We start from the raw sequence: 24,596 nt of genomic DNA, 5'->3' as shown, positions 1-24,596 counted from the left end.
CAAGATTCATGACGAACGACAGTGCTTGTGCTCGGAAAGTCATGGTGGAGCGCTCTGTGGCTTCCCGCTCATACAGGGTATGAACCGACGTTGGGCCTTGCTATTGAAGAAAAAAACGACCCCTCATGAAAACAGCTGTACCCTTTTGAGCCAGACGCCGCTGAAGCTGAATTCCCCGTTCGACCACCATTTAAAAGAGCTGCAAAAGCCCCGTATGATGCACACCTTGGAAGTCAACACGCTGCCAAAGTCTAAGTACCGCACCCGCCGCCAGCACTGTTACCATAAAGCCGGATCCCTAAAGCCCCTGACAACGTTCCTACAACACCTCCTTTCAGTCTAGGCACTTCCACCACCCAAAAGGTCGTCTCATCCTGCAAACACCGCAGCAGAAGTGAGTGTCCCAGCCGAAGGTCTGCACCGAACCGCAAGACTGCGAGAGCCACCAAGCGGACTTTGCGGTCCTAACGTTTTTTAGCGGTTCTAATCCTCGCCTTTTGTTTTATGTAAAGGAGGATGTACCGGCAGGAAGCCCATGGAGTTTGTGACTACGGCTGGCAAAACTGTAAACGCGCGAGCGCAACGAACCGAGACGTTATTAAAAGACGCATGCTTTCGCGATTTTGTGAACATTGTCTTTGTGGTTATAACACGTTTACGAAACACGAGTGTTCAACGAGAGTACATTATTGGACAACATTGGAAGCTCATGGGCACTCCACTGGAACTGGTGTCTAATTTGTCTAATGGAAGTTCAGTGACATCGCAATATTGTTGACAGGGAGGCTACAGTGGTTCAATCATGGCCCTGCTTTCCAAGACATTCGCAATACTGGTTACAAAGAAAAAACAGTGGGCCAATCATTGTCCACGTTTCCCGTGATAGTCCCTATATTTTCCCAATGGCTTGTGCTGCCTGGGAAGTCATTGCAAAAGGCTAAAAAACTTGACAACGCACTGATCACATAGAGTTCACATAAAAGCCTTCATAAAAGTATAGAAAAAATAATTCACTTGAATGCTACAAGCTGAAGCACAGTAATCTGCATCGTCCTAATAACAGAAATGTTTAAGTAACGAGGAAACGAAGTTTGAAAAATACACTGAAATCATTGATATGTGATTTTTAATATATTACTTAAAACACCTGACATAAAAAAAAATTTATAGGTTATCTTCTTTAGTTAGACTAGAATCTTGTTTTATTTTATTGTAATTTTATTATTTGATAACGAGGCGCCTCAAAAGATCACACAATCAAGAAGAGGTGGTTAAGAATACGTCCTAGTAAAAAGTCATTCAAATAAATCAGGACCAGTATAAAACTAATCGTATATTTGCGGGACATCCAAGAGTCTGAGACATGTGGAAAATCGCTATTATTAGCAAGAACAAATTATTGGAGAAAACGCTACGTTATTGGAAGAAATCTGCTTTTCCCAAAAGATCTAAAAGAAGTAAAAAAAAGCCCACGAAAATAAAGATATCCAAATATTATTAGAGGGAACTAAAAATATATTCTTAAATCATTTATTTAAACATCGCACAATCTGTTCTCTATAGAGAAATTGTAATATCGCAAACTATATTTTTCTTTTTTTTTTTTTAAGTTGAACATTGAGTGTATTATATATTTATAACGTTTACATCTTTCGAGCTTAAACAAAAGGACATTTATTGCAAATGAAAATCGCAAGGAAATAATCTAGAAGGAAGAAAATATTCATTGCCGATAATAAAACTATTTTTTCTTATAAGACGTGCGTTCGTAACGTCACTGGTATTGACCGAAAGAAAAAACGAATATCCATAAACTTTACCTTGCGGCGCAAGCCCACGTTTCTGTAGAATCGGTGTGTTAGAAATAATTATCTCAGTGTTCTCAATGATTTTAACATTATTGAGAACACTATCTGCTGGGTTCCGCGACTCATTAAGCTTATGCAAAAATCGCTCTTCAATGAATCTGCTACGTAAATGCTGCAGCTTTTCCAATTCGAACTTTACGACTTCTTTGATCACCTGGCAGCCATGGATGAGTGATGACTGTATTCTTACGCCCCCAAGATTGACAAAGCGAACAGTGAAAGCACCCTGATTCAATAGCGGCAAAGATAGGTGAGAGCAAGGTCGTCATTGGGGAAGGTGGTATGCGCGTTTTTGCAACTTTAATGTCGAGCTCCTGAGAGATTTTGCTCATAAAAAACAGAGATCCAAAGGGATATATCACGAGGCCACCTGGTTTTATAACGGAAGGTCATGAAGCGTTGCGGAAAGCTGACCATGGAAGTGCATTTGCTCCCTCACACCGAACCATTGCCGCATGCGGATATGTTCCTTGCCTTTGCATCCACATTAACCCGCATGGGATCCCGGTGACTAGTGAACCAAACATTCGCGTCGGGACTAGAGGATATTTATGTCGAGCGTGCATTCGCCACGTACATTATTCAATCATGCGCCAAAGATAAACAATTTAAAGACGACAATTTCATATTTTTTAGTCAATTAACCCACCGACTATTTTTGAATGTTTCCTTGCGCCCCGCGACTCCCGGTTCGTGCACATGGATGCAAAAGCGCCCATCCGGAAAGTGTCTTCGGGGCTAACATTTACGTTTCGGCTAGTAGTTGGCACAGAGACATAATCAAAACAAAAACTACGCGAGGGCGAGGACAAAGTAAAAGGGACTAAATTACAAATAGCGCTAAGACAAGGACAGACGAAGAAGTGGACAGGAACAGGCGCTAACTCGGAACTGATGGGTTTATATACAACGATAAAGAAGAAGGTGAAGTGTCTGGTGTTGAAAAAAGAAGAAATAAGTTTATTTCTAGCCGGGGCGCTCTAAGAAGATTGTTAGACTAAAAAAACTAAAGCACAGTAGAGCAAAACGGAAATATTGGAAACTAAACAAAGGTAATTATTTTGAACAATATATGATAGTATTGGGTTATTCCATGTGAAACGTCCCAGACGTTCCGCTCGACCACCTCTGATTTCTAAAAGAAAATTCATAGGCTTCGGCCACAATGTCCGTAGCCATACCCTAGAATAGTTTTGACGAAAAAAAATTTTTGATGACGTGAGCGCGATTTTAATTTTTGAAAACAGCGTGAAACTGGGCATCACTCAATCATTTACGAAAAATCAGCTTTTTTATGAAACACCCAACAATATTTTTTCTTTAATTTGCACGGTTGTCGACTCACAATGTGGTTGAGTTTGTGCAGTTTTGTTTAATTTAAATATTTTTTACGAATGCATAATTTTATTCAAGAATAAACATTTTTGTCATTTTATTAAAAAATATATAATTGCTCCCGGGACCCAATATAACTTTTTTACTGGCTGCCCTCTAGGTATATATCCTATAAAAATATTTTAGACCGCTCAATTAAACATCTTGCAGTAAAAAAAAATCCTGAAGTTGCCAAAAAGTGCGTTTTGACGCATAAACAGCCCTTTATTCCACCCTGAGGTGGTCCAAGTAAAAATACAAAATATGATGGGTTTGGAAGAACGATTGATCGTCTTTGGATTCTGAAAGTTTATTCGGAGTAATTTTTGTTTAAAGCGAGAAAATAAGTTTTGAATTTGAACTCTCGCACCATTACCCGGCCTCCTCGCCGCACAGCACGCCACCTGCGACGATAGCCGACGCGATTAGGTCCAAAGAAACAACGGAGTTTGCTGCCCGCTTCCCCTCCTACCTCTTTTCTGGCTGTGAGGGAAGAAACGGCGGGTATTGTGTACTAATCGGGGGTGCCGCCGCCAGTGCGTCGCCATAGCAGGCCGGTTGCGCCCTTTGTACCCGAGGGCGGCTCCTCACACTCCGGAACGCGATGCCTAATCGACGGGCGGCATCAACTGACGTGGACGTCTGAAACACGATAATATCGCCGCGAAATCTAGCCGTCACGCATGCTGCGGTGAAAAGCGGAACTATGATCCGGTTCGCGTTTAGTTGGAGCGCAGTGAAGGCTACAGGCGCGTGATCAAAGTCTGAAATGCGCTGATTCAGTCTGTTAACTCGGACGCTTGAAGCATCGTCACAAGCCAAGATTGCGCTTCTAGCATTATTTTCGGTTCATATTGTCAGTGCGGGAATCTTTACATGACCCATTGGAAATAATTAGTAAAGAAAGGCACGTGTCCCCACTATTGACACTGGGTATCGAGTCTCATTCCTTGCCTTTTGAGGAACCCGCTTCTGCGCTAGTAAGCTAAGAAAGGGCTGACAAGCGAGAAGTTGGCTTTTGAACGACCATTTGAGATCGGAAATCCTGTCGAAGAAAGAACTTCATTTTTCGTCAAGTACGTTGTACGGTGGTGTAACGATGGATGAAGCTGGTCCCTCTGGAGAAAAAAGTCAATCTACGGTTCCTGTGGATGCTGATCAGGGTACGTAGGAAAGCCGGGTTTATTTTGTACAATACAATGATAGTTGTGTCGTGTTTACTCGTGCCTACCCTGTCACAGTATCTGTATACACCAACTCAACTCTGTTACGTCACGGCGCGGTGGTGGCGCTTCGAGCGCACTTCCGGTACTTTCGGTTTTTTCTGGTGGGCAAAACAAACCAGGCGAGGCTGGCAGGGCTATGGAGTTCTTTTCAGAAAACATCAATACCTTGCTATTTGTTGCAATGCCTCAGAGTTGTGTAGCTTGGGCTGCACCGAAAGAGCCCGGAAAGGTTCGGCGATCGGATGTTATCGTTTCCCTACCTGCCCGAGCCGTCGGAGTGTGTGGACCGACGCTGTGAAAAGAAAAAACTGGACGACGTCGGACGAGGATCGCCTGTGCGGAAAGCACTTTCTGACGGGTAAAGTTTACGGATAACTTCTGTCGCAAGAGTATTGTCTTGATATTCCTTCATGAACGCAGGAGCACCGACGAGCGATGCGGACCACCCGGACTACGTTCCGAGCATTTTCGCGCTCAAGCGGCCTGAGCGTGTAGACCGCGTTGGGAAATACGAGCGAGCAAAGCGACGCCGGAACGACCCAGCTCGTGTTCCCGCGGTTCCTGCCTTGCCAGGAGTACCTGCAGTGACTCTGAGCAGTAAGTAGAACCCGTATTGTCTGAGCGGCGGTGGTGTAACGGTTAATGCTGGTCGTATGATCTGTTGTACGCATTCTGGCAATCATGCTCCGTTCGTTTTTCTTTTTTTTTGCTGTGTCTACAGTGCCGCCCAACGGCACTCCACTCGCGCTTACAAGTGTCGTCCGAAAGAAAGTCGGAAGGCGCGTGTATCACTGGAGAGCTCGTTAAATCCTCCCCTTCCCGGCCTGTGTTCACGCCGCTTCGCGGCGACAATATGCGGCTGCTAATTACAAAACTATTAACCCTCTTGGTCCCGTCGTACGTCCAGCCATCAACCCAAGCCCCGCTGTCCCCCATGCACCTCCGGAAAGGGAGTCCCATACAATTTTGTTAAGCAAATCCCATACAATTTTGTTCAGCAAAGATTCGTCGACAACATTCTTTCTTTTTCCTTGTCAGTGCTAATCGTAGAAGAAAAATGTCTTAAATATCATCAAATGCCTCAACAAAGAATGTCTGAGAAAAAAAAAAAGAAAAAGTAAGCCCACACTGTGGATCGAACCCGGGTCCGCTGCGTATGAGGCAGGCATCTCACCACTAAGCTAAGTTACAGCTTCGAAAAACTAGCTTTGACAATTAGCCTTGTATGGGACTTTCGGACGGCACTTGAAGGCATGAGTGGAGTGCTGTCGGACGGCACTTCCATGCTCTGCAAGAGTGGTGTCAGCACACTGCACCAAGTATGTAAGATTCACTACTTTTCGACTCGACAGGAAGTCACCAGTTTCTCTCAATAAAGTTATTTCTCTCTCTCTTGGCAAATGCAGAGTAGTGGACTGAGAATTGTGAAATGCGTATGTCCAAACTTTATTTTGTTTGAAATCTCTTTTTGTAACTTAATTTAGACTCGCCAAGCACTGCCGAGGCAAAACAAGCCATCATGCCAGAGGCCTCCCCAGGCCAGGAGCACCCAGCACCAGGCACGTAACACTTACTACTGTTTGCGGGACGACAGCGAGACAATATTCCTGTTTCATTCACAAATGCACGGTGTACTGTATTAGGAATTATTGAATGCATATGTGCAACACCTAAAATTGAAACGTTAAAAAACACGAAGATGTGAAAGAATGTGGTTGCTTTGTCGTCGTCCTTCGTGTTTTTATCCTCTCAATTTTATGTATTATTATTTCAACATGGTTGTCATAATCAGTCATATCTGCAAACTTTCTTTAATCTGAAATTTCTCTTCGTTGCTTACTTTAGACACTTTAAGCACTGCCGGGATAGGGCTAGGGCTCACGCCAGAAGCCCCTCCAGCACCGGAGAACAGTGCACAAGGTACGTAACATTCACTACATTATTTATTGTGTCACACATCAAGTCTACATTATCGTCGTTCCCATTTCTCGGATCAATATGAATTGTTGAATGCCTATTTGCAAAGTTTCTTTTATTTGGAATCATTTTTTCGCTTATTTAGATTCTTTTAGAGCTGAGAAAGAGCAAGGCATCATGCCAGAACCCTCCACAGCACAGGAGCACCATGAACCAGGCATGTAACATCCATAATTTGTTTCCAGTTGGAAACACATTTCAAATGAATTTGAAAAACGAAGGACATGCAAGAGCAACCATAAAATTGCATCTTTTGCATTTTAGCATTAAGGGTCGCCTATCTGAATACTAAAATGAGGTAACATCGGGAGCTGAGCACCCAACACATCCCATTCCAGCTCATGCAAAAAAGAAAGGGCTTTGGATACACATCAAAACAGGTCAAAACTCAACGATGGACACCGTGAGTACTATGGATGCAAGATCGTCAAAGCATTCCCAATAAAAAAAGTGTCAGCACATCTACACTATCATGGAAGATGAGAAAGAGCGACAGCAGAAGTGGCAGAACAGATATCCTCGATGCTCGTGTGTGCGTTCTGGGTGCATTTCTTCTATTCCCTCCCGTGGGCCCGCCCCCTTTGATGGCGTCAGAATCTTGTGTAACCGCCCTATGTTTGGGAGATTCAACGTCGTAGTCGACGATACTCTGCCGCTCACCCACTCCACGCTGCACCGTACCCTGTCGCTTACGTGGCCCCCCTTCTCCAGCCACTGAAACGGGCGAGGCGCTGTAGCTAAGAGAAAACATCGACCAACAAACGTTTGAGCAGACATCGACGACTTGAACTCGTCGAGTGTCGGGACTGCTATCGCAGTAAAAACAAAACAGAATGTCTCACCTACATCGTAAATTTTACTACAACGTGAAATATAATCTTTTAAGCCCTAACTGGAAAATTCCTGAAACTGGATAGCCACTACAACTGAACCCTCATTTTCATTCTCTCCTTTAATTTACCCTTTCCATATCTGAATGTTAATCTAGAGCACTGCAAAATTTTTTGTGTTCAAAATTAAACATTGTTGCTAAAAATGAATGTTTGTCCCTGTATGCCCTTTGCATCTTATTCTTTCATTCGTAAGTAATCATCAAGCTTCTACTCTTTAACCTCTCATGGCATAACCATCGAGTTGGCTTCAAAAAATCACAACTACACTTTTTCTTATGATTTCGAGCATTTATTACGAACATAAAAAAAAGAATGAAGTCACCAGAGTTAACAGTTCAGGTAATTTGTTTCTAATCGAGACGTAATTTCTTTCTAAAGTGTGGTAAATAACTCGCAAGGGTACCTGTTCCCCCAAGCACTGCACGAATCACAACTTCCAGTCATCTGCTCCCATTTTCTGTTAAAAAGATGTCGGATGCCATACTTTGGGAACATCTGATGGTTCTAGTGGTACGGGTTTCTTTTTTACTTTTGTGGTGCAGCTCAGCATTTCATCTACAAACCATTCGGACATTACTAGATTACTAATGCAAGATGCATCTTCCCTTTCATACACGCTTATTTCTGATTTCTTGCCCTTAATATTATTGTTTTTCCAGCCTCCAGCAAACACACGGCGAACTCGGCCCAAACAGATGTGGTGGTGACTGTGCCTTGCTTTATCTGCTGTAAGTATGGGGGAGATTCTTTAAAAACTGTCTGTTCAAGCATTTATGCATCACATGGCATGCTTTCCAGCTTCCAAGTTTGAAGCACTGCAGAAAGAGGTACTTCATCTAAAACACAAAGAAGCAAAGCTGCTGTCCGATAATGCAGTCCTCCTCCGAAGCATGGAGGTCAGACCTGTAACCACCTGCTCTTCCGACCAGCTGACCGAATCGTCAGTGCAATTCTACACTGGCCTGCCGAGCCTTGCCCTCTTCGCTCTTATTGTACAGTTGATGCAAGAGGGCACAAAATACCTGCCAAGCACTGTGTCCCTGGGACATGCCGTGCTCATGGTGTTGGCCAAATTCCGTCTAGCACTGCTGAACCGAGATCTAGCTTTTCGTTTCAATGTGTCGGAGGGGACGGTCGCACACATAATGGTTAACCTCATTCCCTTGCTCGCAACAATTTTTTCGAAGTTCATCATATGGCCCACACGACCAGACATTGCTCGAACGATGCCAACCCTTGTCCACCGGCACTATCCACGATGTCGCGTCATTGTAGATTGCTCTGAATGCCGAATTCAAAGACCGCTCTCATTCACTGCCCGCTCACAAACATATTCACACTACAAGGGTACTAACACTATCAAATTCCTAATAGGAGTGACGCCGTGTGGTGCAGTGAGTTTTATCTCTAAGGCGTGGGCAGGCAGGGTATCGGACAAAAAGCTCACTCAGAAAAGTGGCCTGCTTGATAAGCTTGAGAGTGGAGACACTGTTTTAGCCGACCGTGGATTCCTCATTCGTGAGGACATAGGTAGAGTGGGAGCTACATTTGTTGTGCCCGCATTCACCAGGGGCAAGCGGCAGCTTCCCGCACAGGAAGTAGAGACTGCGCGGCAAATGTCAAAGATTAGGATCCACGTAGAGCGAGCCATCGGTCGTATTAAGGTTTTTGGGATCTTGCAAGACAGACTGCCAATAACGCTGCTGCGACATGCCACCAACATCCTGCTCATATGTTCTGGCATTACGAACTTGAAGCGCAAATTGTTGTAGGCACTGTTCATGATGCGTGAACTCTGCTGGTCAAGGCAGGGAACTTGAAAAACCTGCTACATGCATGGTTCTTGAAAAGGAGCCTCCTGCTAGTTTCAATGTGGCAGCCAACATTTCACTAGAGATCTAGCTTCTCCAAGGAAGCTAGGTCTCTTAGCGATATGTCAGCTGCAATTGTTGAAACTACCAGATCTCTTTTCAAGTCCTTTCTACAAGATTCAACCACATTTGTGTTGTTTTGGGGTACATGCAGTACGAACCTTTTAGCCAGCAACAATTACATTTTTTACTCAAATTGGTAGCTAACCTTTTGCCTTTTACTCTTTTAATGACTAGCAAGTTACTTGCATTGTAAACAGGCACACACGGTGGCTGTCCTACACTTTAAATACAAAATTAGTAGCATCTTCTTTTTAAAATATTAAATTGTGTGAGTTACTAGGCAGCGTAAAGTTAATCAGCTGTCAAAATGTGCCAACTTATCTTTTCTTGGTGCGTGAAGCAGTAGTGATCACACGAATGCATGCCGGTACAATTCCTGAATATTCGGACTTCGGCGTGGCAACACCAGTAACCCAGGGCTGCTGTTCAGACCCACATTTTCGGACTGCTCAATTATTCTGACTCCCGGCAGAGTAAAAAAAATCGGTTGGCCACTGTATTTATTTTTTTTTTCTACATGCAGTTGATGAATTAGATCAGCTACCTAGTACATATTACTTCAGTTATTTAATTATGCTTTTCTGGACGAATGAGTCTTTACCTATGCGTTTATGAATGTTTGTGTGGACTATTAGTGTAGGACAAAATTTAAAAAAATTCTTCGATCACTCTCTTTGCAGTAATGGAATTTGGGCACTTCATAAAAACTTAAGTAGGCCTTAAAAAGTCAGGACACCTAAGCACTTTTTACGAGTTGTGAATGCGAAAGCGTGAATGTCATTCTTCCGCTCCCTTAGTTTGTTCGTCTCCGGTGTAGTGGCGTGGACGGCCACATTTGGCTACTACCGAGGGGCGGCCGACGGCCAAACGCGCGCTTCATGCGGTGGTTGGGCCACGCTGAGCTCGGCCGTGCAGCCCATTTGAAGTTTGCCCGAGCAGGCTGTGCGGCCAGGCCCGCACCTGTTACCGGCGGCTAGGCCGCTGCGTTCGCTGCGCCGCTATGGAGAGGGCTTCTCTGGTGGCATAGTTTGGAACTATGCCGCGTGAGAGCCAATGGGAGCCTCATTCCTTGAAACTAACGTGCGCCAGCCAATGGGCTGGCGCACGTTAGTTTCAAAGTGAACTCGCAATCCATCAGATTGCGACTTCACTTTGTTCCATTGGGACAGGGGAATTTAGGTGCTGTTGGCACGGCTTCAAAGCTGATGACGTCGGTTTGCTCCATGGGACAGTTAGTGGTTTTGCATTAATATAAATTTAATTTTATTGAGAACCCCAGTTTAAATTCCTGTTTCCTCCGGCACATTGAACTAAGAAGTAAGATCAAGGCTCTCTTGAATGAGGTTGTACCATCCCACGGTGCTGTCCGCAGGAAATCGCTTGGGACACATCAGCTTTTGCACCAGTAGTTGGCATGTCCGTTTATTTTGACAATTTTCTGTATTTGTTATTACATTACTGCAAGCTTATCAATTGTTCCAGGTTTAATTTGTGTGTATTTCTTTGGAGAAGGCAGTTGCACCTGTGTACTTCCTGACAGAACTTTTTATTTCTTGTCATGTAATCACAAATAAAGGTTCTGTTGCTTAATTCCACTCGGCCTATCATTCTGTCCACACTACAGGGCTCGAAGTTTATCTGATATGCAAACATCCACGTTTATTTCACTTTCACATTGTATGGATCTGGCTCTTTTAGAAAAGAAACTCATCACATGCATGTACACAGCATAAAAAAAGGAACTCCAGATCTGCAAATTACAAGCGATACACAACGTCACATTTTCAGGAACCATACAAAACAAGCACGGAACTTAGCAGAGTAACAGACATTGAAACATTTATGTACACGAAATAGGACAAAGATGAACAAAAATAAAATTACAATGTTCCTTAGCCATCAATTTCTGAAACTGCGGAAGTTGTTAAAGGGGCACAGAAGTCGATTTTAGAAAAGAAACTCATCATATGCATGTACACAGCATAAAAAAAGGAACTCCAGATCTGCAAATTACAAGCGATACACAACGTCACATTTTCAGGAACCATACAAAACAAGCACGGAACTTAGCAGAGTAACAGTCATTGAAACATTTATGTACACGAAATAGAACGAAGATGAACAAAAATAGAATTACAATGTTCCTTAGCCATCCGTTTCTGAAATTGCGGGAAGTTGTTAACGGGGCACTGAAGTCGATTCTGAGATCGTCCTTTTGTGGTGACAACTCAACCTAGATGCTCTTAAGCGTCCCAATAAGCCCTAAATTACCATCGTGCATAGCCAATTAACTTATTAAAAACATATTAAAAGATTGCGACACGGCCTTTTTCGTGAGAGTTTCTTACAAGTGAAGTGGTCGGCAAAGGGCGCTTGTTAGCAAATTGCAAGCTATGGCTGCGCCCGCGGTGAAAAAGTGGAGTCCTATCTGAATGTGTACCTATCCGACTCTTTTCGAAACGAGTTATAATAAAATCGTTCGGAATCTGCACGTATCGTAGGACTTTCATTGGTCTAGAAATTGAAAAAAATAGTCCGCAGTTTTTCTGTTGCCCCGAGGTGGATATCTTGTTTTGTAATCTACAATTTTATGTATGTATAACTAACACCTTTTCAACAATATATCAAAAACAATCTTTTATAAAAAACACTTCAGTGCCCCTTCAGCACCAGATTATTCAACCTATTACATTAGCTCCGGTGCGACATGATCGACCCAGAATGATCGTGCCTTCTCCAGAACAGGAGCATAAAGTCCCCTGTTAATAGGTACGACTATTAGCTCGTAGTCATTTGGAGTCCACACAAAGAAGTGTGCAGATTCTTTTCGGCAAACATGCAGTTGCGTCTGCACCTGCATGAAATGCTGATGCGACTCTTTCAGTTGCAAGTCAGCGGTGAGGCACTCATAGTCCTTGGCTTGAGAGTCATCATGGCGCAGTGTCCACGGGCACTTGACTTCTAATGTCCCTACCCCATGGCAGCTGCACGTCCAGATCCCCTCGGGGGACGCGCCAAGGAAGTTATCCTAGTAAAACCGCCAAATAGAAAAAAAAGCATGGTGATAATAACAGCCCTAGTATGATATATACGGAACCCCTCAAATTTCACACAGAGGCACGAACTGAAAGCTTAAAGGGGCCACGAAACGATATAAGGGTTGAATGTTATGCCCTTTATGCAGGCATACTGACACAATTGTAACACGAGCCTGCTCGCATGCAATGCTGCTGAGCCAGGAGGTTCTTTTCTCCGATGTGATTTTTTCAAGCATGATGGTACAGCATTGTGATCGGCTTGAACACTGCGCAAGCACTTTATTTGGGCCCCCATTCCACAAAAGGGATTTTACAGTAATTTTTTTTTTCAATCTCCTTTCATAAAAGGGTATAAAGTGCTGAAGAAACTTGGACCGAGACAAAGAAAGCATTGACACAGGGCGCACTCTCAACTGAAGTACGTTGGAAAATGTACACGCTATTATTCCCTAGGAAAATGCACAGTCATCAATCATTCTCTGCCCACCTCGCGTTTTAAGTACTCCTACTCATCCGTCGATGGGGCCAAAGACGTTTCGCTGACGCACTTGTTTCCTCTAGCCCTAATCTCAAAAGCCTTGTGTAGCTCGCGTGACACCTTGTTCTTGTATTTTGCCAAAATTTTTGTGCTGTTGAATGATGGGGCGCAAGGGCATCCGCTGCAATGAACGGCGAGATGCCCTGACGGTGTCGTCCTCGTGGAAGCTGCGTGTTCGTCATTAACATAGCGGCCTGTTTGCCCTACATAACTTAACCCACACGTCATCTGAATCTCATGCAAGACGCCAGTCGTGCAATCTCTGTGCTTATTCCTATGCCTTGTGCTGCACGGGTCTATGATTGGCTGGGGATTATTGATTCTTCGGCATAATCACGACATCTTGTTACGCGCTGAAAACACAACCAGGACATTGTAACGCTGAGCCACCTTCTTAAGAATGTGTGCGACGCCGTGCATATATAGAATAACCACCGGCCGTTGAAGTGTTATGTCGCAGGATGGTTTCTGTGATGTCTTAAATTTCCTTATCAGGCTCCTGGCTACCTCGACCAATGAGCTCATTGGGAATCCCCCCTCCGCAATCGGCCTACCCGTCTCACAAAGCTATATTGTGCGCTGCGTAGACAGGACTTCTTAAGCGACGCTTCTAAACGCGAGCTGGCAATATCTCTGTTCACGAGCTTTGAATGACAGGAGTCGTAAGGAAGAATCCCCTTCTTTGACCTATGTGCATACGTCCAGCAAATGTGCTCCCCTAAAAAACAGCTTGAGGTCGAGGAATTGCATTATTCCATCTTTAGGTATTTCATGAGTGAAAGACAATCCGTGGCAACATGATTTAATTACCTTTAGCACCTCCTCACAACTAGAGGGACCGATTGTGGGTGCGAGGATGAGGAAATCATCAACGTAGTTAGATACCTTGTATCTGCCATCACTCTTCATCAATTTCTCCGAAATAGCCTTTCTGCGCACACCTAAAAAAATATTGCACAAAACAGGAGCAACACTGGCACCGATGCTAATTCCCTTCTTCTGCACATAAATTCCCCCATCAAATGGTGGTTATTCCATATATGCACGGCGTCACACGCAATTTTAAGGAGGAGGCTCAGCGTTACAATGTCTCGGCTGTGTTTTCAGCGCCTAACAAGATGTCGCGATTATGCCAAAGAATCAATAATCCCCAGCCGTTCATAGACCCGTGCAACACTAGACATAGGGACAAGTACACAGAGTGCACGACTGGCAGCGTGCATAAGATCCCGATGACGTGTGGGCTAAGCTATGTAGTGCAAATATGTGTGTTAATGATCAAGCTCGCGAACACGCAGCTTCCACGAGGACGACACCATCACGGCATCTCGCTGTTCATTGCAGCAGATGCCCTTGCGCCCCGTCATCCAACAGCAGAAAGATTTTGGCAAAATACAAAAACAAGGTGTCACACAAACTACACGAGGCTTTTGAGATTAACGTGAGCTGCGCAGGGATTGATTGATGACTGTGCATTCCTGTTGGGAGTAATAGCGTGTACTTTTTCGAATAAACTTCAGGAGTGCGCCCCATGCCGTTTTCTTCGCGTCTTGGTCCATGTTTCTACGGCGCTTTATACATTTTGCAATGTATTAACTGGCCCATCTAAGCACATTATTCCTTTCAGAAGACCAAAACATGGAAAGTTTTGCATTTAATCAGTTTGGTTCTAAGCAAATGCAATAAGCAAAGGTCCGGTTTGAGAGAACCCTCTCCCAAACCAATTGAAAGAGGGTGAGCCCAGGCTTTTGTCTCTCTTTCCTGCGACGCGGTGTTTTGTCACAACAAAAGTCGGGAGTCGTGCATGTTTTTCAATTCCGGTGTGGACGCCCCTCAAGGCTCATTCATGCACTTGTAACCGTGTAGGACGAAGAGAGACAAGACCGGTTTTTAAGCCTCTTGCGACGTCTTGGGACCGCATGTGCTGCAGCAGAGCTGGTCCTAAGACGTCGCAAGAGGCTTAAAAACCGGCTGTGTCTCTCGGTCGTTCTCGGTTACATTTGTGTGAACGAGCCTTAACATACAACAGTTACAACTCCTTGTGAGGCTGTGAAATGGAACAAGGGAAGAGTGCTTCAGTTGTTGGCACCAGCTGATTAAGATATAAATTAAGAAAGTTGTGCAAGCTTTGTCTGTCCTTGCACATTCAAACACGAAGAGAAGAATAATGGCAGCGGGTACAACCTTCTTATCGATCACGAACCCAACACTGCAGAGCCTGAAGTTGCTGTGGCAAGTCTCCATGAACTTCTGATATGCCTCCTTGGCTTCGGGCTCCTTCTCGACACCCCAGCGGATGGCCTCGGTGGTCAATGGCGGGGTTCTTAGTAGAACGAGGTCGAGGATGGCCTTTGGGGATGTAGTGTCTCGCATTGTGCGCACCTGTAAAGGGCACATGCTTGGCATGCTGGCACTTACGAAAATTGAGCGAATGTCATTAGTTCACAAACCTTGTTGATGATGGAAGCAGTTATTCTGCCGTAGCGAACCTCCCGCCACATAAGTGTTGTCGCCTGCCGTCTCGTGCTCTTTTCTATCCTCTCAATTTCTCTCATGGGAACAAACATGTCTTGCGGGAGCGACATCCTCGTTGATCTTGTCCTCCTGACTTTCCTTAAAAATGAAATATTTACAAAAATTAGAACACTATGAAGATAGGCGACGTCAGAGCCGTATATTGGGAGAGTTAGCCCAGTGGGTGTGGCAACGAAGTCGCCGGAGAGGAGAAAAGTGAAGGAAAGGGAGGAGGGCGCCTAAAGACGAGAGAGAAAGAAGGGAGCAAAGAGGAGACGACCGCCATTTTGACGCAATGCAGTCGGCGCCGAGCCCTGTTGAGGTTAGGCGTTGTCTGCTACGGGCTTATTTCTTTTTCGCCGGAAGCAAAGTTTCCGTTCAAATGCAAAGAAACTTAATTCGTTAGCTTCTTAAGCCACCGAGGAATAACAATATTTTTTTTTGCCATAGCCTGCCAAATAAAAGGAAAGAAGCGAAATTTGGATGTCGATCCCATGCATTTTGCCGGACGAATGAGTGAAAATGGCAGCCCTCCCCGCTCAGCTGGGAGCAGCTGAGAGTTCACGCACATGTGCTCATGCCTCTCGCTCAGCGCCGCGAGCTGATTGGCTCACTCGGAAGGGGGGCGTCCAGCAGCAAGATCATAGACTGGCCAAAATCTCCCCATACACGGCTCTGGGCGACGTTTGTCACATTCGTGAGACGATACATTCACAATTTTGTTTCTACCCCTAGCATTTCTGCAGAAGCAATGAGCATTCCTGCATCAATGAACAAGGCTCGTGCAACTTAAATGTTCTGGACATGTTCTTCCCAGGGGATGCACGACAGTAAAGGAGATAGCGCACTGACTTTTACTAGTCGTAGAAAGATTGAAGAGAAGCCCATCGAAGTAACGAGGTGTACAGCACCCGCAGTCATATGTGCCCCCTTCCGACAAGAGATTTCTGGTGAAAGCACAACTGCACTTCACTGGTAATCTGGTAGTCTCTTGCCCAACAACACATTGCTATAACCTTGATTTGTTTTAAAAATTCGGGGCTGATTGATAGCTTAGCCCCATGTTATGAATTAAAGAAACTTGCTGCCAAAGCACCAAAAAAACCTGCATTTTGTGTAAGGCACGTCACACTATTAGGTGCTGAAGAAAACCAGCCCTCGTCTTTAAGTCCTTATTTTGACCTCTTTTGATCATGTTCCGCCAACAACAGATGGGTGGTCTCGCCCACTCGATGACCATGCCGCCAGTGCGCCCTTCGGAATGATTATGGAGCTGCCCAGGTCCAGGCTAACCTACAACCAGACGCCCCAAGCACATCCATTTCCCGCAGGCTACTTAAGCCGGTTCAGACCAATGAATGGGAGCTCCCATAGGGGGAGGCTCTGGCTAAGCAGGGACTTTACTTTCTTTTTGCAGCATCTCGCCTGCCACGAATCTGCCTCATACGGCAGCATGGGCCCCACAGGCAGTTCCGTCAAATAAGGCAATACCAACCCTTTATTTTTTTTGGCTGACAGGGCAAAGCGTGTTGTCGTTTTCGAGTGCCAATAAACACATCGTTTACGAATTCAGTGTGTTGCTGCTGTCTCCTCTCCATTGGAGCCTTACAGCAGTCTTCGGATGAACTGGACCGTAGCAGTTTTAAATAGCGAGCTACGGAGTGCGATTTACCTAGCAGTGTCAGCAGGTAAAGTAGAAACCCACAGGTTAAAGTATCAATGTGCCAAATTTAGTAACAGGAATGAGCACTAGCTTGCCTCAAAAATGTGTAGGACTGTTCGTCCTCTGAGGCGGAGTCGGTGTCCCCGTCGTCCATCTTTGGGATGGACCTCAGGACGACTGCTTGAGGGTTTAGTCGGTGAATCTCTTGGAAGAGGGCTTTGTCGGCGAGCTGGAAATCCCCGGACACATGGTTTGGTTCTTCGGGAAGGGTTCGGCTCGGCATTCCAGGCTTGCTGAGGTCCAGCTGGTGGACAGGGACCATGTCCTCCTGTGGTGTAGACATCCACATTTACATCGCCCTTTTTTTTTTAAAGGCCTGCATCTCAAGTTGTCAAAGCGTGGCAAAAAATTGTATGAATGCACATTGATTTTACACACCTCGCTGCTACTGAACTTATGTTCCATCTAGAAACTTTTGATCGTAGCACATGGATCAAAAGGAATAAACTAGTGTCATAATTATTAAATATAGCCCTTCATATTTACCATTTATGCATGGATATGCACTGATGATCAAGGGTTCAATGGCACTACAACAGCAGAGAAAACTACAGTGGCCATCTAAACCTGCAACTACGGTAGGTACAATGAAGCTGAGCAATGGAGTTAAAGATTCATTGCAATATGTAGATAACAGATTGAACATGGACATGCTATAATGTGATCTCCACAGCTTGTTCGCTGCACTGATACCTTTGGCTGCGAGACAGCCAGTGACGTCACCAAAAAGCACAAGCATAATTTTTGTCACAATCCTGAAAAGCTCCCCGAATTATGCCCTCGGACACTGAAGACTGCTTGTTCTGGGCAAAGGATTAGGCATTGGGATTGTTATCCAAGGACAATAATTACAATCCTGACATTTTGTTGGGTTGGCCAACATGATAATTCTCATAGCAAAATGCCTTTAACTTTAGCGCCATTGAGCACACATTTTAAGAGTTTGCGAATGCAGGATTCATGAATGCAGGTTGAATGCGGATACAAAAGTCCCTTTTCGTGCACGGCTTTACTTATGCAGGTAGCCAAAAGAAACGCAAGACAGCTGTAATTTAGTTACACAATCTGTCACATAGGGTTCCAGACACCAGGATCTAGAATAGTTAAAAATATTTGACAAGAGCTCATATCTACAATATGCATGAGTACTGTAACAGACCTTTCTTGCGACCGTCCTGGTCCATGCACACGGCTGAGAGGTAGACGAGTCTTCCTGGGACACTCTGGCCGTGTATTCCACACAGAACAAAAGTGCAGCTACATGACTGCAGACCTCACCCAGACTGCAAGGAAAGAGGTAAATAGTTAATCAGCTTTCATCTAAACGAGCAAATAATGCTTCTGGAAAATGCTGTGTTGCCGGTGCAGCTATGAACGAACTTACCCCGCTTTACATGTGCAGTGGCCACAGTAAACTTGACCTGTCTTATGGTCCAGGCATACCCATGCGTCATGGGGTGGGCCAGTTGCCCTCTGCGATGGCTTGACATTCGCCCGCACAAAACACAACTCGTGCCTGTCAGGCTGCCACAGCCGGACGTCACGTACATGGCCTGGGCAAGAATACAAAACCAATACACCAGTCAACGGTGACCACTCTCAACCAAATACCCTCTTAATTTTGACACCATGGCGGTGGTTTTACAATGACCATCTTGTCCACGACATCCTATGTTTGAGAAGAATATCAAAACAGCAGCCTCAGAATTGCAAGTGGGTGGAAGGAATGTGACATCTGAATTTAGATGTGCATGCATGTGGCCCAAAACAAGAAATATGTGACATGAAAATAATGTTGTTTACAACTTGTTCATGTTGGTGTTCAACAACAATTTCTAATATGGTAGATGCCTCACACGAGCACACCGCGGCCACTAGTGGCTTCTATGACAGCCTATCAGTTGTTGGCAGAAAACGGGAGACACCGGCGATCGCATGTTCTGTTAGTCACTGGACAGTACACAGCACAGCTCTGCAATACGCAGTCAAGGCTATATTGCTGAGAACGAGACATTCTGCACGAGCAGTTAGACGTGTTTTGTAACGACTAGGCGTCTTTGCCGACTGGATTTTTTACTGTACGCCACTTCTGAATGACGATTGTTCCAGGTACGCGTGGGCGTGATACACGCACATGGAATGAACAGGAACGCAGGGTAAGCATTAGCACGTAAAACTCGAAGCTGTGTTACAAAGGCGGTTTTTAACCACAGACATATGAACGACGAAATCAACGACCGACACGGGAAAAAGCTAGCTATCTTAGAGTGAGTATGTACAGCACCAACGAAACGTGGTTGCGGCGTTACGGATCTCGGAATGACCTACATGAATCCTCAACACCTTGCATTATTTGCTCTGTGGCGCAAATCATTCAAATTCAGTCCGTACTACGCTTGAAACATCGTCTCAACTCAGGCCTAAAACAGCTGGCTTCGGTAGGCGATGGAATGCAGCCCTGCTTACCTGACTCGACGTAGTTGTACGCCTCCAGGGACTTGTACGCCTGCAATGTGTCCGGCGTAAATCGGCTGGGCGTGAAAAGCAGATACACTGTTATGTTTATCATAGTAACGGGGGGCCACCGCCGACCCGTCAACGTCCATTCCGAGGCGTCCACGCGGTACGGATCGCCGTAGTCCACACCGTTTACACGCAGCTTCGCGTCATAACGGGCTCTGTCCGCTTCGCTGAGGCCGCTGTAGTAGTCCGACATTGCAATCGGCACGTAGGAAAAGCAATAGCAAGCGAAATACACGGCACAATGAGAAAAACAACAGCGTATACCAAGGGCTTGTTTACACAGGGACGCCGAGCTTTTTGCCCACCGGCCACCGCGCATGCGCCAGAGAAAGAGAGAAAGGGAAAAAAAGAGGGAGAGGGCGCGCCCGGTTGTTTGTAAACATGAGTTGGTGTATAGTTGCGGCCGCTCAATTCATGACTTTTTCAAACCAGATGGACTAGCTATTTTTTTTTTTTTAAGCTGGCCGTTTGTCGTACATGTAGTATGTGTTACGTTAGACATGTATATGCCCAAGCTTTAGGGAAGGATGCGTTGGCTTATATTAAATACACATGGTTCGCCTTATACCTGTTACAAACCAATTAGCGTTATAAAAGTTCAAAGCCGAATGGCGTTTTGCGTACAAGGCTAGCTTCTGCACGTAAGGTGCATATGTGCCCGACATGTCATTTATGTGCAGCACGCAGATATGGCTCACGTGGATGAAGGAGCAGTCATGTTGCATTTAAATTTCTTTTTCATTGCAGAAGCCAAACTTCCTCCGTGCTCCCTGGGTGCAATGGGGTGCCATGTGACCACACAGACCAAGACGCGGTCCCTCATCAACGCTCAAGACCTCACGCACGCGAATCGGCGGCTCCTTTCGCTCCGTTCCGGGCGCCCACAAGGTGACATCCGTACAGTGTGTTCACATCATTATCAAGTATACCTTAAAAAGTACACATCACTGATTGCATCCAAGTTCATAGAAAGGGTTAGACCCTTTCTATGAACACGTCAAAAACCGCCGTGGATCAGCTGTAATTACAATAGCCTTGGCAGATGCGCACCCCAATTTAAACCTTATTCCTGGAAACCGACTTTGTCAAGCATGCCGGCGAAATTGTTTCGAATTGAAGAAGAGACCTACTTTTCAAGCACCAGCACCACCTCTGGATAGTGATGCCCCTTCTGAGCATGGTGACCCCGAGGTAGCACTTGAGAGCGTCAACGAGGCCCTCGCAGCCGTTGGAGAGAGCCCTCTCCAACGAAAACGAGGGCGAACAAGCCGCGAGACATACGCTCAAAAGAAGGTTAGACAACCTAAAATCTCTGCCGAAAGAAGAATTTATACATCTTTGGGTGTACAGCAGAAACGAACTTCTCAGCCGAACCAGGATAAAGATTCTGTTTTGAGTGACTACGTGTCACTCATGCAAGATGTAAAAAACAGGTTTCACCTGGAGAAAAATAGACAGAAAAAATTACAACTTCTAACATTGGCCCCACCCTCTTGGTCTTTGGAGCCTCGGAACGACAAGCGCGTCAAGCCGTAAAGGTCAGGTCAGAATCAGGAATATTGGGCACCGTGCCAAAAAGAAGAGGCCGCCCGGTCAGCGAAGAAGTTAAGGCCTTCATCATCAGGACGACGCTGTCTCGTACTGCCTACCGGGAAAAAAGGACGTGCGACGTGGTCGCCAAAAGCGTCTGTTGTTGCTCAACTTGAATGAAACGCACGAGGAATGGAAAAAAAGCTGCGATTTCAGGTGCGGCTTTTCAACATTGTGTCCTAGCAAGCGGGAGCGGCACTCACACAGTTTGCGTGTGCATGCAACACCAAAATATTAAGCTCAGGCTTCATGCTACAGGATTAGACGAAAGCACCGAAGAACTTCTGTCCACTACAGTATGTGATCTACACAGTGAAGAGTGCATGTTTGACAGGTGTGCCAAATGCTCAAGTACCGATTTTGCTGATACTTTGCTCCGCAGCACTCCACTTCTTGACCCGGAAGAAACGGATTACGTCCATGTGCAACAGTGGGTTAGCGGGGTGCGTTGCCAACTGGAAACCATTGTTTTGACACCAGACGAGTTCCGCGAAAAATTCTTAAATATGCTGAAGGCACTGAAGGCTCACCACTTTGTGAGCAAACAACAGGCACGATACTTGCGGGAGCGCAAAGCAAACATAGCAAACACGAGGCAATAGTACTCATGGACTTCGCTGAAAATTATAGTTTCATCGTGCAGGACGCCCCGCAATCCTATCACTGGATGAATACTAAGGCATCAGTACACCCCGTTGTTATTTACTTTAGCAAACAAGAAGCCACCACCCAAGAGATTTCTATAAAATCATTCAGTTTTATTTCTGACTGCCTAGTGACTCTTTTGAAAGCTTTGGGTTACCCCTTTCCAGTTTTGACTGACATCGCCGAAAAGTTATTGACAAAGAACAAAAGAAGAGAAAAAATCAAAAAGAAGAGACACCGTCCGGCTGTGGTGCCTTACATCCACAAGATTTCCCACAACATGAAGAAGATAGCATTTACGTTTGATGTCCAAGTCGTAATATCGGCACCGGATAAATTGAAACGAATGTGCCTAAAAATCAGCAATGTAAGCAACAACATCATGAATGCGACATAAACCACAAGCACCGGTATGTCAACTGCAACAGCGGAGTGGTGTATGAAATCCCTTTCACATGTGGGAAAGTGTGTATAGGACAGACTGAGCGCTGCTTAAATACACGACTGAGAGAATATGCTCTAACCTTGAAGTCAACACCTTCTGGACATTTAGCTATGCATGTGCGAGATTGCTCCTGCACACCTTTGCTTTCCGACACAAAAGTGATCAGACGTTTTAAAGACATGAGGAACAGGAAAATATATGAAGCACCGACCATACAAGCCATTAAAGAAAAATGCGTCTCCGCACCATCTTTGGCGTTGACTGACAAAGAGGTTCAGTACTTGAACCACTATACATGACAATCTACTCTGTTTCGTACTTAGCGTGCAACGCTGTCAGAGCAACTGGCGCGAGCGCGTGGCTTCATCTATGGATTTCTTTGCGCGAGAATGCGTGCGAATGATCAGCGAGATCAAGCCCCACACTCGCGCCAATAGCTTTGACAGCGTTGCACGCTAAGTATGAAACAGAGTATACGGAATTACGTCTGCACGCGAGCGCGTGAGGTTCTGCACCGGGTGGGTCTTTGCGCTCGCGCCGGTATAGCTTTGGCTGTGGTGCCTGTTGGATGTAAAAAGAAAAATCGGCTGTACCAGGCACTGATCGGCGGCCTATGAACGATCACTTATTAATTTTTTATTTATTTTTATTTCATTTCATTTCATTTCATTTATTTACCTCAAGGGCGTCTTTGAGGACGCATTACATGAGGGGGGTAGGTGGTACACGCATTCGTAACAACATAGTAACACAATTTTCCAAACACAACCATTGGTATAACAAAATCATCGCAATCAGCCCAGCACAGTTTACAAAAAGGAAATCACATCGTACGTACACAACTGCAATTTTGAACTGGACGTAACTATGTATAAAACAACAATGTCAATATGGAGAAACGGAAAGCGACTATAAAAACAACAAACAAGCATGTACGTGTACTATTCATGCCACAGGCGCTCGCACATTGTTTTAAATTCAACGGGATTTGTGTTAGTAACCATCTCGTCTGGCAAGTTATTCCATTCAGTAATCGATAATATTAAGGGTGAAAACAGGAAGGAATTAGTGTGTGACTGGTATTGCTGCACCTTACAGGAATTGTCGGTTCGAGGAGAAATATAATGTGCGGAATGACAATAGGTGCTTTTAAAGCACGAGTTGCTGTAGTATAAGTCATGAAAGTAACATATGCGGTAAATATTGCGCCGGGTAGACAATGGAGCGAGACCCAAATTTGTTTTTAAAGCTGAGACACTAGTTTGAGGCGAAAAGTCGTTTGATATGAACCGGGCTGCTTTGCTTTGGACAGATTCTAATTTCGAAGAAAGATAATTTTGATGCGGATGCCATATGATACTTGCATATTCTAGTTTAGGGAGAATGATTGTTTTATATGCTAGCAGTTTTGTTGAAGTGGGGGCCAAGTGTAGGGTGCGCCTTAAGAAACCTAGAGATTTAAATGCGTTGGTGACTAAGTTATCGATGTGTTGTTTCCATGAAAGAGTTTCAGAGATGTTTACTCCTAAGTATTTGTATAGTGAAACACATTCAAGTTGCTGCATGAGTAATGTATATTGGCTGAATGATTTGTTTGAATTCGTAGTAACGGTCATTTGTTTACATTTGTTGGGGTTAACCGTCATCTGCCATTCTGAGCGCCAGGAAGATATAGCATCAAGGTCATTTTGGAGGACGTTATGGTCTGTCGGGTCTAAGATTTTTCTATAAATAACACAATCATCTGCGAATAGGCGGATAGTTGAGGTAATCGAAGAGGGAAGATCGTTGATATAAATGAGAAAAAGAAGGGGGCCGAGAACGCTACCTTGGGGGACGCCTGAAGATACTGGGACTGAGTTAGATGAAGAACCATTCACCGAAACTGACTGTTGCCTGTTTGTTAGGAACGAAGCTATCCATTTTATTACTACAGGGTTAATCTGGAGGAGAGAAAGTTTTAGGAGTAGTCGTTGGTGGGGGACCGTATCGAATGCTTTGGCAAAGTCTATAAATATAACGTCTGTTTGTAGAGAGGAATGATTATTAAAATGAAGATCCGTGACAAACTCAAACAGTTGACTAGTACATGAGTGGCGCCTTCTAAAACCGTGCTGGTCGGGGAAAAAAAAGTTGCGTTGATCCAGGTATGAGATAATATTAGAATAAATAACGTGTTCCATAAGCTTACACGGCACACTGGTGAGTGAGATAGGTCTGTAATTTGATGGATCTGATTTGTTGCCCGATTTGAAAATGGGTTGAACTCGGGCGAATCGCCAGTCAGCTGGTACATCAGCAGAATTTA

General features: G+C 44.9%; 1 protein-coding gene across 1 annotated transcript; it reads right to left on the bottom strand.

The window, feature by feature from the left end:
- Positions 1-14,877: 14,877 nt before the first annotated feature.
- On the bottom strand, positions 14,878-17,308 carry LOC120840633. The gene is made up of 4 exons (XM_040211238.1): positions 17,121-17,308; positions 15,299-15,461; positions 14,991-15,230; positions 14,878-14,895 (listed from the first exon to the last, which is right to left on the bottom strand). Exons 1-4 carry the CDS (start codon positions 17,306-17,308, stop codon positions 14,878-14,880), a joined length of 609 nt encoding a protein of 202 aa, XP_040067172.1.
- Between the last annotated feature and the right edge of the window lie 7,288 nt (positions 17,309-24,596).

This window comes from Ixodes scapularis, unplaced genomic scaffold, assembly GCF_016920785.2.
Source record: "Ixodes scapularis isolate PalLabHiFi unplaced genomic scaffold, ASM1692078v2 PGA_scaffold3__209_contigs__length_174095766, whole genome shotgun sequence".
In the NCBI taxonomy this organism is placed as follows: domain Eukaryota; kingdom Metazoa; phylum Arthropoda; class Arachnida; order Ixodida; family Ixodidae; genus Ixodes; species Ixodes scapularis.
This window is presented reverse-complemented; position numbering and strand designations above follow the sequence as displayed.

Excerpts from the sequence above, each read along its gene's own strand:
- LOC120840633 (XM_040211238.1), bottom strand. The coding sequence starts at position 17,308 with ATGCCGAGCCGAACCCTTCCCGAAGAACCAAACCATGTGTCCGGGGAT. Across the intron at positions 15,462-17,120 it reads CAGTCCTACACATTTTTGAG|GAAAGTCAGGAGGACAAGAT; the intron begins GCAAGCTAGTGC and ends TTCATTTTTAAG. Across the intron at positions 15,231-15,298 it reads CTGCTTCCATCATCAACAAG|GTGCGCACAATGCGAGACAC; the intron begins GTTTGTGAACTA and ends TGCCCTTTACAG.